General features: G+C 39.5%; 1 protein-coding gene across 1 annotated transcript in view; it reads right to left on the bottom strand.

Moving 5' to 3' along the window:
* The window catches only part of LOC107582940 (cysteine-rich motor neuron 1 protein), a 134,971-nt gene extending 120,575 nt beyond the window's left edge, over positions 1-14,396 (bottom strand). Inside the window, exons 1-2 of the mRNA XM_016268965.1 lie at positions 14,336-14,396; positions 1,928-2,101 (exon numbers count right to left, since the gene is read on the bottom strand). Of these exons, the coding sequence (XP_016124451.1) occupies positions 1,928-2,101; positions 14,336-14,396 (235 nt within the window). The remainder of the gene's footprint in view (positions 1-1,927; positions 2,102-14,335) is intronic.
* Between the last annotated feature and the right edge of the window lie 3,992 nt (positions 14,397-18,388).

Below are 18,388 nucleotides of genomic sequence, written 5' to 3'. Positions count from 1 at the left end.
AAATAGCATATTTTCTTAGCGATAGATGCTATTTACACTAAGTGAAAATAGCAGTATTTTTTGTAATATTTGCTATTTACACTAAGTGCAAATAGCTATTCTATTTATATTATGTTAAAATAGCAGGATATTCTGCTAATTACTTATTGGAAATAGTGGCAATTATCTGCACCTCAGCATTGTAATACATTATAAAACAGTATGTAATAATAACTTAGAGTGTAAATTTTAATTATAATTCAAATTATTAAATGGATGCCACCTTACACCTACCCTAACCCTACCCGATACTTTATTTTCAACTTTTTGATTATTTCCTTCATTTTTATTAAAAAGAAATGCTTTTCTGATGTGATTTGAAATTTGAAAAGGGAGAAAAAAAAGTTTGCCAAAAGGCAGATTCGAACCCGGGTTGATCGTGTCAAAAGTAGTAGGCTATGACACACGCTTTACTATCTACGCCACTGAATCTAACGATCATTGTCCGTCTTTTGTAATGTTGACTATCCCAATCACACGTTGGTGGGTGGAGTTAGAGTAAATAGCCTTTGCCAACAAACTTTTTTATCTCCTAGCAACAGTTAAACAGTTACCCACAGAAAAAAACAGGGGGTGCTGCAGCACCCTCAGCACCCCTACTTCCCGCGCCTATGGCTTAGTGTAAGTCTGAGTTTTTTTTTTGCCTGTTTTATCAGCTTGGCACAACTAATAAAACACTAGAAGGGACAAAGACATCAAAATGATAGACAACAACAACAAGAGAATTAAGTAACTATTAGACAAAACATTTCTAGTAAATTGACAACTCTACAAACAGACAAGCAAAACAACATCCCAGACTAGACACAACATCACAATAAACAAGTGACAACTGCAACAACTCTGAAGCACTAGTCAAAACAACATGACAAGCACCTATTAGTAAAACAAAACAGGGGGTAAACCTTCAAAAATAGCCACCGCCTGCTTCAGGGATGACGGAAAGCACACCTGCCGCAATAAAACAACAAGCCCTGCACCCGTTGCCAGGACTGTTGTGATAACAAGCATGTATTTTTATGTTTAATTGCCAGTGTGCCACCAGCTCAGACTCAACGCACAGGCACGCTCAGAGAATGCGAGCAAGTATCCATCAGGGACTGCATTTTTTCAACGCAACATTTGCATTCTGATAGCTCTAAAAGGAGCCTTATCAGCCTCTAGTAAATCAGCTTGTTTGTTTGTTTAATCACAGGCTTCTAAAAAAACCTGTCATATAAGCAAGATGCCTCTTTTTCTACCCCACCCTTTAGAAAAAAAAACAACAAAAAACACGGCTCCAGGGATTTCGAACACGTTGGTTTTGCAGATGGCTATGCTTAGGAAAGGCAAAACTTTTTGCGAAACAAGTATTTGTTTGAGTTTTTATTTAGGGGAAATTTGAATAAGACAAAAAATAGCTTGGGAAATGACCTACTGCACATTTGCACAAAAAACTAAACTGCATTGACTGTCGCTGTCATTCTCAGTTTTATTTATATGCATGAATTTAAATAATTCACAGGTAATTATCCCTTCAGTGATGCCAAAAATTAACACTTAGATTATTTTTGGATTCTCTCAAAACTAATAAGGAAGCTTATTCCACTTAGCAAAGCTAATTATAAATAATTAAGAAGAATTCATGGCAGAAGAACGCATCAAATTCTTGATATTTTTATTAAAATGCGAGTTTTACCTTGCAACAAATTGTACAGGGACTCATTATAGAGCCAGTTTTTGAGTATGCTCACAAAATCAAGCAATCGAGAGTTCAAACACATATCAAGGCATTAAACAGCATGATGACATTATGACTACTGCAGAAAGATATGAGCATGCAGGTACAAGTTTTACGTTAGAAGTAGACAGAGAGAAAAGGTAATGAGAATGGAGAAATAAGAGGTACCTTCAATCTTCTGCAGAGCTGTCTGACAGGCTTCCTGGCTAGCGAACTCAAATGGGTTGTTGCATGTTCGTACACTGTCACATTCACACTTCCCATCAATGATGTTACAGCCCGTAACCAGGTTTTCATTGCATGGCTCAAAGCCCAAGAGTTGGTCGTCATCCCAGTTTTCATCTGAGCGAAAATGAAAGAGACACATATCAATGAGGACGCCACAGAAACAGAAATTCGTAGTAATAAATTACCAGATCAAACAGAGCAACCAGATTTTAAAATTCTGAATCATCCCGATATATTTTTACAGTATCATTAAAATTGTGGGTTCCCCAAAGCCAACAGGTCCGGCGATGCTGAAGTAATGAGGCTACTGAATGCTAGAGAGGAGCACATGGCCAATTACATGTGCATTTGAGGTCCAAGGGGTATCGTAGAACTCGGAAATAAGAGAGAAACGTAGACTTGTTATAAAGAATTAAGCAGTTCCTACATTCCTAGCCTCTCACGACTTACACGATAGATAAATGGTGGCAGAGAGCAGCGCATTTTCAAAATAAGAATGACCCCGACCCTGAAGACTCTTCTCTCTGCCAGCAACATTATCAAATCTTATTTGCAGTGCAAACACACATTGCTAATACAAGCGCTAGTATTTCAGCCCACTGCGTGTTCACCTTATCGGTGTGCATGCATGTTTGTGTGCTTAGGACGGATGAATACACTCAAGATGGGGGTTAGCTGATATATTCAATATTTATATATAAAAAAGACATTTAATAAAAACTATATATGTATATCAAAAGTCTGGGATCAGTAAGATTTTTTATGTTTTAAGTCTCTTATGCTCACCAAGGCTGCATTTATCTGTAAAAAAACAGAAAAAAAACTGTAATATTGTAAAATATTATTACAATTTACAATTTTTGGTAACACTTTAGTATAGGGACCAATTCTCACTATTAACTACAGTAGTTACTTATTAGCATGACTATTATTAACATATTGGCTGTTCATTACTACTTATAAAGCACATATTCTGCATGACCATATTCTACATCCGTAATACCCAATGCCTAAACTTAACAACTAACTTACTAACTATTAATAAACAGCAAATTTATTGAGGCAAATGTCATAGTTAATGGTTTGTTAATAGCAAGAATCTAACCTTAAAATAAAGTGTGACATAATTTTTGGGTTTTCTAGTTTAATATACTTTAAATTTTCATTTATTCCTGTGAATTTTTATCAGCCATTACTCCAGTCTTCAGTGTCACATGATCCTGCAGAAATCATTCTATTCTGGTTTATTATCAGTGTTGGAAACAATTGTGCAAAAATGTTTTGGGGGAATCTGTGATACTTTCTTTGATAAATAAAAAGTGAAAAAGAACAGCAGTTGAAGTAATATTTAAAATATATATATTTCTTTAAAAAAATTTACAAATATTTATAAATAAATAATTTAAATTAATATTTAATATTTATACATAAAACATTTAATAAATAAAAAACACTGTGATATTTATTTTAATACATTTCTTAAGGCCATTCACTTTCTATGCAAGACCTCAGTAACATAAATGACAACTGTGTCATTTAATGTGTCAACAAGTTTCAATGAATCAGTCCAAAACACAGATTTACTTGCATATACATCAACCAGCCCTAGTGCATACTAAGTACCAGCGCATGCATGCAGATGCATCTGCATGCATGTAATTTGTGGCTGTTGGTCTCTGAGGAATGCAGCCCGCTTGCCAATAAATAACAGGCCTTGCGCATCTATGAGCAATTCAGCTGTTGAGTCAGAACCGTTTCTGCAGAAACCTGCCTCATACTGCAGAGCAACCTACAATTTGATTTAGCAAAAATGAGGCTACTTGAACTACAAAATGACTTTGTTTTGTATCCATAACTTCTCAACCCCTGGGTGGGTCACTTTAAATACTCAGAGGATAAACAAGTCATGGAAAAACACTCCTCTCACTCGCCCCGTTTCTGTTTGTTGTAGGGTCAGTCATCTGTTCAGCTACCGGTGCACAATTGCACACTTGCGGCCCACTGTTTCGTCATCTGGATATGATGGGTGTGATTACAGCTGTACGGCACAACACCCATACCGTGGGCCGAAAGAACACAGGCCTATCACTATCCCTGTCTATAGGGGACTGTGAGTATGTGTGAGCTTGTGATCTCCTAGCAATCAAGGACTGGAAGCTGATGTTCCAAAGCCCCTGTGCTTGTTGTTTTCACCAAAGCCACAGGGGTGAAGTCCCCAAATAGCTGCTGTCAACAGCTGATTCTTCAGTAACTAAGCATGGCTCTCCAGACCAGCTCCAGGTCATTTAGCTGGACGTGGAGGGTTGAGTCTCCAGCCAAACAAGGGTTGTCTGTAGCCTGGCATAGAGTTCACATGATAAACACGTCGTGGCGGTCTGAACCACACATTGGGATTCGGCCTGGTCTGTTCACAGACAGCATTGCCTTGAAGACCTCCTGGGAAGTTCCTACTTACGAGTTCCGAAATCATAATTACGACGTGATGTGCATTCAAGTGATTTCAGTCAGAGAAAATCTGCCACACTGTCATATTTCTTTCTCTCTTTCACACAATGTTTTTAGTGCTAATGCAACAAAATGAAGTGCAAATATGCATAATATATGTAACTGATGTGTTAACTATGTATTTTATCATTCTTGTGGTGCCATGCACAATGAATGATGAGAAATGCCAAGCCAGGTCAGCCCATAAACCAGCTACATAAGCAGTATTTACTAGAATTATTCAGTACACAAATACATACTTGAGATGTTGATCAATTAAAATATTAATCAAATTAATTACATAATATTCTCATTAATTAATCAAATTAAATCACAATATTTGCTAAGAAAAGCCCACAAATGAAGATAATTCAAAGATACTATTGTGCCAGATGAGTAAATCATTAAATAAACATTATCAGTTAAAAGCAGGTTGAGCATTTTAAAAACGCCGTTCGACCAAAAATGGGGTCTGAAGTTTTTCCACATTTAATGATTTCAATATAATTAATCACAGTCAATTATTATGCTAAGTTGATAACCTTAATACAGTGTAATTGTAGAGCAAACATTGACAATTACAACTTCAATCATGACTAATTTGCTCCTATCATGAGTCTTTAATTGACATGCCCCCAAAACCCAACAATGAAAATGTGAGCTCAATAAAATATAATGTCCCACTGGAAATTACAAAATAGTTGAGGCTTCAATGTATGTTCTGAATATGAAATCAATCAGACACAGCAGAATTACTGTATTGTAGTCCCAAAACTGTAAGAACAAACTTAGAGACTTTACATTCACTTAAACCAGACAAAAAAAACCTTTAAGTCGCGATGCAATGGAAATAGCGGCAGATTATTTTTTTTTGGTACAACTTTATTTTAAGGACCACTTCTCACTATATTAACTAGCATGCATATTACTAGCATATTGGCTGTTTATTAGTAATTATTAGGCACATATTAATGTCCTGCCTGACCATATTCAAGATCCCTTAACGCTAGACAATACCTAAACTTAACCGAAACTTAATTAATAGTTAGTTAATACCTTACTAACTATTAATAAGCAGCAAATTAGGAGTTTATTGAGGGAAACCTCTTAGCTGATAGCGAATATGTGTTCCCTAATCTAAAGTGTTACTGTTTTTTATATATATATATATATATATATATATATTGTGACGTACATCTGAGTGAAAAAAAAATGTTCATTAGATGAAGGCAGATCTGAATTACAAGCTTGTGAAATAGGGGCGGGATTTAAGCAGACTTAAATGATTGGAGAAGACAGACGTAAGCATTACGTCACAAGAGAGAAGTCTGTTGCTTCACTGGAAGGATGAGTTGTGATATTTTCATTAAATTACGAGCTCAAAAATTAAACATTAAGAAAATAGACAGGGTGAATTTCCACTTCATGCCAACTTTAACATATTATCACACTCTCTGTTTGAAGCATGCCACAGATTAATGTGGTCAGAGATGCGAGTTTTAACAATAACAGTTTAAGAAAGTGTGACTGCTCTTATCACATTATCTTAGGAATTCCATTCAACTCATATTAAAACATAATCCTCTCACATTACCTAATATAGATTTTCTGGTAGACTAAGACGCAGCTAAAATTAACACTCTCACAAAAAAAAAACTTGTGAAATCACAAAAACTGGTGGAATAAAATGAGGCCACATTCAGCGGTTCTTCATAAACAAACACACTGAAAAGTGTTGTTTTGCTGATACCAAGGCATGATATCAAATCGCTGCTCGTCCTCTGCTAGCTGATACATGGCCTTCCTGCTGTACTTTGCAGTGGCACCTGGTTGTTATCAAGGTAGGAGTCCTTCCTGAAGCAAGAGATGCTTGCTAATTTGCAACCAAACCAATTAATTACTCTGTCAGAAAAAGACAGCATTTTTAACACCCAAGTCGTTAAATGCTACTCTTCTACTAACACAAGAAACCAAAGACAGGAAGACAAATATGCTTATAATAAATCAGAAAAGCTATTAATACTCCAAATCTGGCAATAAAGTCAACATATCATCAGAATGAAGCTTTTATTTAATGCATATTCCTGGTGTTATTGTGGACAACTTAAAAAAATAAATCTTACTGAATGATATTAGAAGACATTTAAGTAATTATGTATTACTTCATAATTTACAATAAATATATAACTAATAAAAGTAAAATGTAGGCCATTTGGGCTATCAACTGGATAATGGTAACCAATAAGTAAAAACAGCCAACAAACTCTCATTTGCAATTGTTGGCTAATACGTATGAATTTTACCTTTTTTATGATATGCTTGCATCCGGTTTACAGTTATATTTAGGGTTAGGATTATGGGATTAATTTCATGCTTACAATTTTTTTCAAATTTGCGTACCAATCACATTGTACAAATTCATAAGACCTCGTAAAATAGCTATGTTTTCTCATGAGATTGGGTTGAAATAGTTATTTAGGTTTCAGAGTTGACTCTATTCAGGAATGTTCACAATCCAACCAATTCCTGCTCCTTTTTCCTCATTGAATATCCCGATTCACTCATAAATATGTTACATTACTGAAGCAAATGGGCTGCAAAGCCAATTCAGAGTTGACTTCAGCAATAGAGGACTTTTTTTGCAAAAGGGACTACAGTCTGTGTCCTCTGTTCATTGTTCAAACACGGACCCCCTTGTGACACCAACTCTCCAGTCTCTGAATTATAACCTCGAAAAGTCCCGCCGGCCCCTACGCAGCACCCCCTGAGAACACTTAGTACTCGGAGGAGCAGGAGAGAGACTTCAGGGAAGTGCGTGACAGGGAGGCTGCCGAAAGGGGGTACACATTTCCGCTTGTCTTCACTGACTGCACCAGACAAGCCGTTTTCTCTCAACAAATTTCAGCCTGCCTGTGCTGTCCCTTTTTGTGAAAAAGAAGAAAAACATAGGAAAAGACATGCACTTTGGCTAGCAGTGATGCTCTGCTTTGAAGAAATATTTCACCTCAAGATTCTGTCACAAGTTACTCACCCTCACTCACCATGTTACTCATGTATTACTGTTCTGTTACATTTACATTTTTAATTTATCCATAGCAGCTTACAAATGAGCAACACAACATGTGATTCATCATAAAGAGGCCAATAAAACATGAAAAGTGCTCATAATAAAGTTTCAGACATCATTTAGAATAGTACGAGCTACAACATGGAGGCATTGAGGAAAAGTGAAAGCATAAAGAACTTTTATTCCACGAATAGGGACATAAAAATAGCCACCTGATCTAGATCCTGAGTAGTTCACCCAAAATTCTGTCATAAATTACTCATCCTCACCATTTTACTCCAAACTATATTACTGTTCTTATCTTTTATTCCATATACAGTAATTACAAAGAATGGGGACTAGAGCTTCAAAATGGTCACCTGATCCAGATCTTGAGTTAGTTCAACTCACTGACTCAACGATCCGTCAGTTAATGGCTCACTGGAGGGGAAGAATATCAATAAATAATGACTTTAATTTCAGTCTGTTTTTCAGAAGACTTGGAATACAACACACATTTCATGTGAAACATTAGTAGGGCATCACAGTGCTTTTTCATACTTTTTGAGGCTTGGAAGCTCCAATAATTGCAAAAAGAACTGGTTAATTTTTTTTTAAATATCTCCTTTTGGGTTTAGCAGATAAAACATGATTTTTGGAGAAGGTTTGGAACAACATGAAGAAGCAGTCACCTAGAAAATCCTAGCAACTTAACAGTAACACCCTGACAACCATCCTAGCATAATTAATGTGACATTTGCATGTCATCACCACCCAAATACTATAAAATATAATTAAATCTGCAAATTCTGAGCACACCTGGTGGCAGGGTTGGGGAAGTTGCTTTTAAAAGTAAAGTATTAAAATATTGCCTTACTCCACAAAAAAGTAACTAATTGCATTACTTAGTTACTTTTTATTTAAGGTAATTGTTACTTTTGCGTTATTTTTGTCTCCTGAGCTAGGCTTGATTATTTTTTTATTTTTTTACAAAAACCCAAAAGTTATATTTTTTTGCAATTGTAAAGGCCCTTTCACATCAAAAGTGAAATTAATTAGCCTTAGAGTGCCTCTGCACCTCACTCCCAATTTCTTTCAACATGGGGACAGGAGAGCTGTGAGTGAATAGATGGGAAAACAAAGTAACATGCATTTACAAAAATTAATTCAGATATTTTCTTATACATTTATAGGTAATTATTACTTTACTAGTTACTTGAAAAAAAAGTTATCTGATTACGTAACTCACATTACTCTTAACGCATTACTCCCAGCACTGCCTGCTAGTTTGGAAGAATGAAACTATATATATTAAAATGAGAGGGATTGCTCAAATCTCTCTAACTTGGATTACTTTCTTAGTTTATTTGTGTCATAAATTGCATTATATTTCCCAGTCATCGCATAACCTTTATTTAGATGGGCCATTTAGCGTTTTTGGCAAAGGAATGCCTTAGACAAAAAGCACGCTGTTTGACAGTGATTACGCCCAATGTAGAGCTGCTTTGTTAGTAGACAGAGTCCAGGGTTTGTATGGATGACATTAATAAGAGCAGGCACGCTTCATTCTCCAGGTGTTCTCTGCAAACAGATTGTGTATAATCACGTTCCATTCTTTCCAGTCTGAAGCCATTTAAATGATAAAGACCACTGCTTTTCTCCTAGTCAGGAAGATTATGATTTGAGCCCAATGCTGTATTAACAGTAATGTGGTGCAGTCAGTTGGGGATATGAACTGTCAAGCTCAGGGCTCCAATTCCAGATGGTTGGACAAGGTGAAGCTTCAGTAAATATACTGGTGCATAAATGGTCAGCGCGAGTATGTAAAAAATTTCAACCATGCATGTTGTCATGGAGAAGGATGTCAGCTGCACAAATTAATAAATACTTTTTTTTACAGCGCAACAGAACTAGAGCAAGGTAAATGTAATTTCCGATTAAATAAAAAAACTAAGAGTAAATATGTGTTGTTTTCTAAGGCACAAATTTATGTAGAAATTCTACAAACAAATTTTTACACACATTTTAAATATATTATAGACTACAATATGAAATATGGATAAATATTTCTATTCAAAACTGCTGAACCAAATAACTAAGAAAATATGTGCTAATAATAAGGAATTATTATTATTATTATATATATATATGTTAACAATTTTGTGTTTCTGGTTTCAAATTTCATGCTTTTTTCAAGAAATCAACTCACAATTAACAGAGCACTCTTAAAGGGATAGTTCATCCAATAATGAAAATTATGTAAACATTTACATTCCAAAACCTGTATGACCTTCTTCTTCTTCTTCTTTATGTATTTGCTGAACATGAAAGGTGAATCAATTGGAACAATTGTGGACAAAAAAGGTTGTTTTGCAGAAAAACGAAGGTCATACAGGTTAAATGATGACAGTATTTCCATTTTCCACTATCCATTTAAGGATTCATCAAATCGTCTCGGGTTACGTATGTAAACCTAGTTCCTCGAGGGGACGAGATGCTGCGTCGGAAACGCTAGGGGAACGCCCTTCAGCGTGATGGGCTCTGAACCTCATGTGTAATCAGACCAATAGATGGGCGAGACGTCACGGCGGGTGATGTAATGACCAGGAAGCTATAAAAGCACGTGCGGTGAGACCAGCATCAGCTTCTAGAAATGAAGCAAGCGCTGGCAGGGACGCCGGAAGAATGGCACCGAGATGCAGCGTCTCGTTCCCTCGAGGAACTAGGGTTCCATACGTAACCCGAGACGTTCCTCTTCAGGAACTTGAGCTGCGTCGGAAACGCTAGGGGAACGAGAATGCCCACACTGCCAGACTTCTAAGTCTCTGCCTAGTGTGGAAGTCTGCACAGCTAGGGCGAGAGAACAGAAGAGCCAGGAGTGGCTCGCATGTCTAGGTCATAGAACCTGACGAGAGTCAGGGGCGTGGACCATCCCGCGGTGTCGCAGATGTCCTGCATGGAGACACCTGCCAGGAGGGCCTCAGAGGCCGCCACACTTTTAGTAGAGTGAGCCTTGACCCCAAGAGAGTGGAGCTGGATGACTCAGAGAGAACCAGAGGGGACAGTGCGATGTCATATGAGTCGCAAACAGGTTCACCTGGGCCTGGACAAAAACTCTCGATATCTGTTTCACCACCCTGGGGTGAAGCATCCATTCCAACACATGGTGACCTCTTAGGTCTAGGAGGAAGTGTCTTAGTGCATGAAGCACGGCCAGCATCTCCAGACCGCGGGCAGGGTGGTCACTCATGACCGCTCCCCAACCGGTGAGGGACACGTCCATCGCTAGCGTTACGCGGCGACAAGGAGCTCCCAATGTGGGCGAGAATGACATCTCGATGTCGAACCACCATCTGCTCTGACTGAGCTAAAATCAACCAATCGTCGATATATTTTAGTATGCAGATGCCCTGGAGTCGCAACGGAGCCAGGTCTGCATCCACACACTTCGTGAAAGTTCGGGGTGAGATTGCAAGGCCGAAAGGAAGAACACGATATTGGTACGCTTTGCCCCCGAAAGCAAACCTCAGGAACTTCCTGTGAGTGGGAAGGATGGAACATGGAAGTATCACCATCTGCTCTGACTGAGCTAAAATCAACCAATCGTCGATATAGTTTAGTATGCGGATGCCCTGGAGTCGCAACGGAGCCAGGGCTACATCCACACACTTCGTGAAAGTGTGGGGTGAGAGTGCAAGGCCGAAAGGAAGAACACGATATTGGTACGCTTTGCCCCGAAAGCAAACCTCAGGAACTTCCTGTGAGTGGGAAGGATGGAACATGGAAGTATGCGTCCTTTAGATCGATCGTAACAAACCAGTCCTCAGACCTGATCTGAGACACGACTTGCTTGAGAGTAAGCATCCTGAACTTCAGTCGCATGACTGAGCGGTTCAAATGACGTAGATCTAAAATGGGACGCAGCCCCCCATCCTTCTTCAGAACTATGAAGTACCGGCTGTAGAACCCAGACTGCCTCGCATGAGGAGGGACCACCTCGATGGCTTCCTTCCTCAAAAGAGTAACTAATTCTTGTTCCATGACCAGAGCCTGCTCGGGGCCCACCAGCGTGGTGGTAATCCCGTTGAAATGATGCGGGGGAGAACCAAACTTGATTCTGTTGCCTCTCTCTATAGTGTGCAGGACCCACTGAGACACATTTGGCAGTAGTTTCCACGCTGCCAAAAAGTCTACTAAGGGAATCAGTCTCTCGAGACTGATCTCTGGTGTAATACGAGCAGCCAGCTCAGTGCCCTGTAATGGCGAACCGGCAGGGAACAACCGAACCCACTACTCTAGAGACCTCCGCGGAGGTGGCGAGCCTCTTAGCCCCGCTACGTTGCCGGGCGATGACTGAGAGTGGCGCTCGCGGGAGACCGCTGCGCCCTGTAACTCCGGCAGGGTTAGCAGTCGATCTCATGAGGGCACTGAGGCGAGACGGACACCGTGTAATGCGGTGTAACCCGCTGCACCACAGAGGGGACTGCCCTCATAAATCCTTGGCCAGTGGCATCAGGACCTTCTTCGGAACTATGAAGAACCGGCTGTAGACCCCGGACTGCCTCGCATGAGGAGGGACCACCTCGATGGCCTCCTTCCTCAAAGGAGTGACTACTTCTTGTTAACCTGCTGCTCTAGAGACCTCCGCGGAGGTGGCGAGCCTCTTAGCACTGCTACGTTGCCGGGTGGTAACAGAGTGGCGATCGCGGGAGACCGCTGCACCCTGTAACTCCGGCAGGGTTATCAGACCAATCTCCTGAGGGCACTGAGGCGAGACGGACACCGTGTAATGCGGTGTAACTCGCTGCACCCCAGAGGGGACTGGCCTCATGAGTCCTGGGCCAGTGGCGTCAGGACTTTTTGGCCGAGGACCTCTTAGTCTTAAGTACGGTCCGCAGATCCAGCTTATACTTCGAGGCCCCCGACCTAGAGCGTCGCCTCAACCCACTGTCTCGACACGGGGGAGTACGTGAGGCCACGCTCTGTTTTTGTGCGCTGCTGACCACTTCAACCTCCTCAGAGGAAGAGAGGTAAACACGTGCTCTCACTCTCGAAAATGTATTTATTTATTTATTAAATACGGTCTGGTGAGTAAGATTCACATCAAAATCGAATGATGTAATATACGCGTTGCCTCGGCAGTCACACCAAAAACATCAATCTCCTCAGAAAAAGATGGCCGCATCAGCAAGCTCTCACTCAGAGGGGGAAGAACCGCAGCGCGGGCTTCCAGCCTCGAGAACGAGCTCTAGATCTAGGGAACACGGGTGGAGATAGGACAAGCCTTCTCCAACCCGTTCACCAGATCATATGCGATTCCCATGAACTCAGTCGCCGCCGTGCCTCAGCAGCAGCGGGACTGCAATGACAGCCTGAACGCTGCCTGCCCTCGCCTTAGTGTCTGGTTTTGTCTTGAGATTTCGTTTTGACAGACAACAATAAAAAAATAAGACTCACAAACAGATATCAGACTGACACACACACACACACACACACAGAGCGCTTGCTGAATGACAAAAAGCTGACGCTAGTCTCACCGCACGTGCTTTTATAGCTTCCTGGTCATTACGGCACCCACCGTGATGTCTCGCCCATCTATTGGTCTGATTACACATGAGGTTCAGAGCCGTCACGCTGAAGGGCGTTCCCCTAGCGTTTCCGACGCAGCTCGAGTTCCTGAAGAGGAACTCCAATATCAGCGGACACCAATGAATAATAATAAAAAAAGTGTTGTCAATATATTGAACATCCCTAAAAAGCAGCATGCAACGTCTTTAAATTTCCAGATGCCTCAAGTTCAACTTAGATGTTTATTTCTGGCTCCATTTTGGTCTTCCACTTACTGGCTTCATAAAAATAGAGCAATCTGTGCCTTACAAGGCACATTTTTTTCTGACACTAGTAAAAATCTGTTTTAATCATCAGAAGACTTATGAATGTCAACAAAACCTATAAAGCAGTTCTACAAGAAAACCACAATAAATCAATTATCATAGATTTCAAACATTTGTGATTTGGAATATCTCTTGAAAAATTTGTGATAAGTAGTGGATTTAAAACAATAGAACTGCACCTTAACTGATGAATTTGTCGCAGTTTAAGCAAAGGTTGTATAAAGGTCTTTTCTTGTTAAGATAAGGCCTAAAGTAACTCCAAGTACAGCCGGCTTCACACAGGGACCCCTGACTGCTTTCTCTGAATATAGAAGCGAGACATCATACATCACTTCGCAGGGAAAGCTCACCTGGAGGGTCTTGACACTAAACCCCCTGGGTGTTCCATGTGATGTGCTTGGTAAGCCCATCTCCAGAGAAGCCCACGGGGCATTTCAAGACCATCATCTCGAATGTATGTGTTCACTGTAAACAGACTGTCAAAGTAATCTCATGCTTTGGAATGCACAGGAATTTATGGACTTGGATGTGAAGCGTAGGGTCAGTTCAAACAGAAAAATGCTTTTGTTGTTTTCTCCTTCACCCCTGTGGATTGTGGTGCTCGATTTAAAGGAACAGTTCACCTAAAAATTCTGTCATTATTTACTCACCATTTGTGTCACACCAAACCTCAATGTAGTTGTTTCTTCTGTGAAACACAAACGTTATTCGTTTATGTATGTAATGACTTAAATTTTTGTCTACTCAGCTTCCCATATGAGCCACTTCACTGGTGCTTTTTGAAGCCTAACCCCAGCTGTCAATTACTTTCATTTAATTGAATACACAGCCAGGATATTCTTCAGAAATTCACCTTTTGTGTTATACAGCAGAAAGCAAGCAAGCAACGCCGCCGCAGCTCTCGTTCTTCTGCTTGGCACAAACCGAGCAGCAGCCGCAGATCCCCAACACCACGGAGCCCGTACAGTGCTTGGGCTCCTCGCATTTGGACTTATCACAGGGCAAACAAATGAGCGCCCGACTGTTCTTCGCGATCAACACCACAAGTTGGAAAATCAGCATGCATTTCATAAGAAGATACATCCTGGAGGAGGCCATGAAGGAAAAGTGAAAAATATAGATATCCAACCCCACCCCCTGTCCCCCAAACTACACGATGAGGAACGGATCCTCCAGCCAAACCAACAAATATCAAGAAAACAGCGACTCTGGACGAGCGCGAGAGATGTTCCGTTCAGAAAGACGCGTTTTCTGGTCGAACAGAATAATACGGCGTTCCTGGCGTCAAAGTTTTGTTGAAGAAAGCCACCAAAAAGGCATCCCCTTCAAACGAACGGCACCAGAAGAACTATCCCACGCTGTACAACCAGTGCATGGCTTATGCGTCACGATTTCTGCACTGTCCAGTTTGTTTTCGCGTAGGAAAACTTTCCTCACGCGCCTCTTCCTTGGAGTCTTTTGTATGCAAGCCTGTCCTGCGTCTATAAAGCCAACGCGCGGTGTTTTTCAGTAGTTCCCTGTCGAAGGAAACGCGGTCCTGTTATTTTTTTGATGCCAGCAGAGATTCATTCAGCTGTGTGAATAAATGTTTCCAGCTATCGCGTCCGTCTCGTGTCTACCGCTTGCGCTCGCTGCTGAGCGTTCAGCTCAGTCCCTCACCGTGACCTCATAACGGAACCACTCCCATCTCGCATTACTTTGCTCCATTGGAGAGTTCCTTCGTTCGTTCCAGATATGAGACACAGGAAATGCTGGTAACACGACACGCTCAAACGCAGGAGTCTGTGATATAGTTCCCGCTGGTGAAGCTGCACGTGTGGAATGTGGGGCCCGCATAACTTTGAAAGAATCTCGAGTTTATGTGGCTGCGCACCTTTAGTACGATTTTGTGAAAAGGATTGTTATGTCTTGCTTTGCCCATGCATTGTTTCCTAACATCCAAACAATGTTTTATTTATACAGTAGGAGTGTTTACACGCGATAGCAGTGAGACAGCCTTGTTAAAACAAACCTTCTCATAATAGTCATCCAAATTGTGCAATTCAGTATATATAACATAAACATAAGTTTTGTCATAAAATATTAGCAGAGATCATTATCTGGAGTTTAGGTTTAAGCCATTTTTAATGGTCTTATTGTGAGTCTTGGACAAGCCCATTGCTACAGTTTCTCTCTCTCAGAAAAAAAAGTGCAAAAAAAATTACTTTTTTTAGGGATACAACAGCTTGTCAATGGGGCTGTACCCTCAAATGACCGTCTTTACCCCTAAAGGAACCATAAGAGTATATATTACTACCTTAAGGGTACATATTACTACTCTAAAGTACTAATACACCCTTTGGGGTAAAGAAGAGATGTCCCTTTGAGGGTACTGAGGGTAGGCTACCTATAATGGTACAATTTTTGCACATTTCTTTTTTCTGACAGTGTACATGTGTTCATATTACTGGCCAGTGAACTCACTGATCTTTCCTCATTGACTTATTGAACACAGAGCAGCTGAATGTACTGTAAGTGTCCAAAAACCAGCACGTTTAAACCAGAAACATGCATGAACAATATTATGTATGTTGTTTTCATACATTTGGTTAAGTAAACATTTAAAGCATTATTTACTTTCATTAATATTACATGTCATTTTGTGAACGATCAATGAGTGCATTTTATTCCAAAAGAAAATAATAATAAAAAAAAAAAGTTTTCATCAAAATCTTTTTGCAAAATATAACAACTTGCTCTCCCTCAGTAGCAACTTTTTTCTTATTCGACATTCAGTTTGATATTTTAAAATGCAAAATGTTTATTTTAAAATATAAATAAAACAGAATCTTACAGTTGAAATAAAACATAAAACACATTTGAATTAATTTAAGGATTAATCTTATGCTACTTTCTTAAGCAAATAAAATATCACTAAAAGTGCTTTCTAAATACTTCAGATTTATTTTTGATCAGCTATGTATTTTTAAATTCAGCCTCAAACAGGAATTGCAGTCATCTTTTCTATAATGATGTATGTCCAGGGCCTCTCAAACAAGAAAAATTGTTGGGTGGGACTTATTGGGAACTTACTGGATCATCTGCTGATCTCATGTGAGTGACAGGTTGCTGGAGGGGATGGATTATCGCCCGGTGAACACAACATCAGAGAAGATGTGTCATTGCGAGGGGGAGGGGACATTAATGTTTTTGATGAAAGATTACGAGGGCTCATGAAATTTTTAGAAATAATGATGTGCATAGATCAATCATTTATAATAAACGCTGCAATATTCCATAAAAAAAAACAAGAATTGTTCATTTTGATTTGGTGGTAACTCTAAATCACAATTGTACAACTGAGCAGTTATCTGCAGCATGCTTTATCTTACATTCGACGCCCCATACTGAAGCTTTTCTCTACAGAGTTATATCAGTGCTATCAGATGTCATAATCCTGTAGATGATGACTGATAAATGTGGTAAAAGCCAAGAACATGGCCTCTCTTTTTGCCTTGAGAAACCATTTGTACAGCAATCTCTGAAGAAATCAGATATCTTTGGATTATATTTGCTGTTCTTTCATCTCCTCTCTTTTTACTGCAATGGTGTCCTGGCTTTGGGCGGTAGCCAATTAGCAATAGCCTCTATACAAGTTAGCTATGCATATCATTGCCAAGCACAAGATCAGAGGCTAGTTGGCGTCTAGATATAGTTTTAGGCTGTTTGGTTGCTGCTAAATGGATATGATTGCAGACACATTGCCTCGGTTAATTCTGTTCTCTATACAGGACATGCCGATCCCCAGAGGGGCTCAAATGTAAGACATGAAGCCCTTTTGATGTGGAGATACTGTTTTTATCGATTGATAAACCACTGTCTTGGCCACCTTCAAATTCTATTTCTTTCCTTCCTCTTTTCACTTCAAATTTGAACTTGTCTGTGGGATTTAAGATTTTTTTTCTTCGCTGGTGTTAGGTATTTCAGAGAGTATTTGAATGAAGCAATACCCAATAGGAGTTTTTTTTAAGGAGGGGGGGATACAAAGAGTACTGTTCAGAGCAAAAACATACAGTTCGTTCTCATGTAGGCCTAGGCTTTGACATTATTTCCCAAAAGGCAGTAACACTGGTAGCAGTTCTAGGAGCCAATGGACACATAACTGCGAGAGTGTATATAATGTGAGATATCTTATAAACAATTGAAATCTCCTTTAAACCAGTCCACTTAAACCAGACAAATAGATTTTTACAGAGCTTCAAATGAATTCCTTTTTATAGCTACCTGTGGTATTGCTATTTCTAAAGATTGTATATTTTGTTATGTCAGAAAGAGACATCCAGGCTCCTTAGAGAGAAAACATGTTGGGTGTAAATTTAAACCAATTTTGTTCAGTCCATATGGCAATTTCTTTTGATTGCACAATTTGGTATTTTGGTGGGTCTTGGTTTGAGACATTGTTACAGTCCATTGTGAAACTACAGGAATTATGTTTTGTGTCACTCTCCTTAAGGAAGATACAAATTATATATATATATTTTAATTATTTTATTTTATTTAGCTTTGTTTAGAATTCATACTGAAATCAATTTTGATGGCAAAATTTTGGCATAAGTCTCGGCACAGTTTGAGACATTGTTGTAATCCCTTCTGAAACTAGGAATTATGTTTTGTATCAAAGAGAGACATTCAGGCTTTTTAGAAAGAAAAATGGCTCAAATTGTTTTGTTTTGTTTCATTTTTTTTTAAATCAGCACATTTAAAGATACTGTTAGGATCTTCTCGGAAACAGCCAGGGTCCTTAAAGAGGAAATCATGACTCTATATTTAAACCAATATTTACATTTGATTTTATTTTGAGTTCATATTGACATCTCTTTTGATTGCAGACTTTGGTATCTTGGCAAGTCTCTAGAGCACAGTTTATCACATTGCTCCCTTCTGAGGAGACATGAAGCATTACTGGGGTATTTTCTGAAAGAGAAAAATCCAAGAAGC

This window comes from Sinocyclocheilus grahami, unplaced genomic scaffold (assembly GCF_001515645.1).
Source record: "Sinocyclocheilus grahami isolate Dianchi unplaced genomic scaffold, SAMN03320097.WGS_v1.1 scaffold48.1, whole genome shotgun sequence".
Lineage (NCBI taxonomy): Eukaryota > Metazoa > Chordata > Actinopteri > Cypriniformes > Cyprinidae > Sinocyclocheilus > Sinocyclocheilus grahami.
This window is presented reverse-complemented; position numbering and strand designations above follow the sequence as displayed.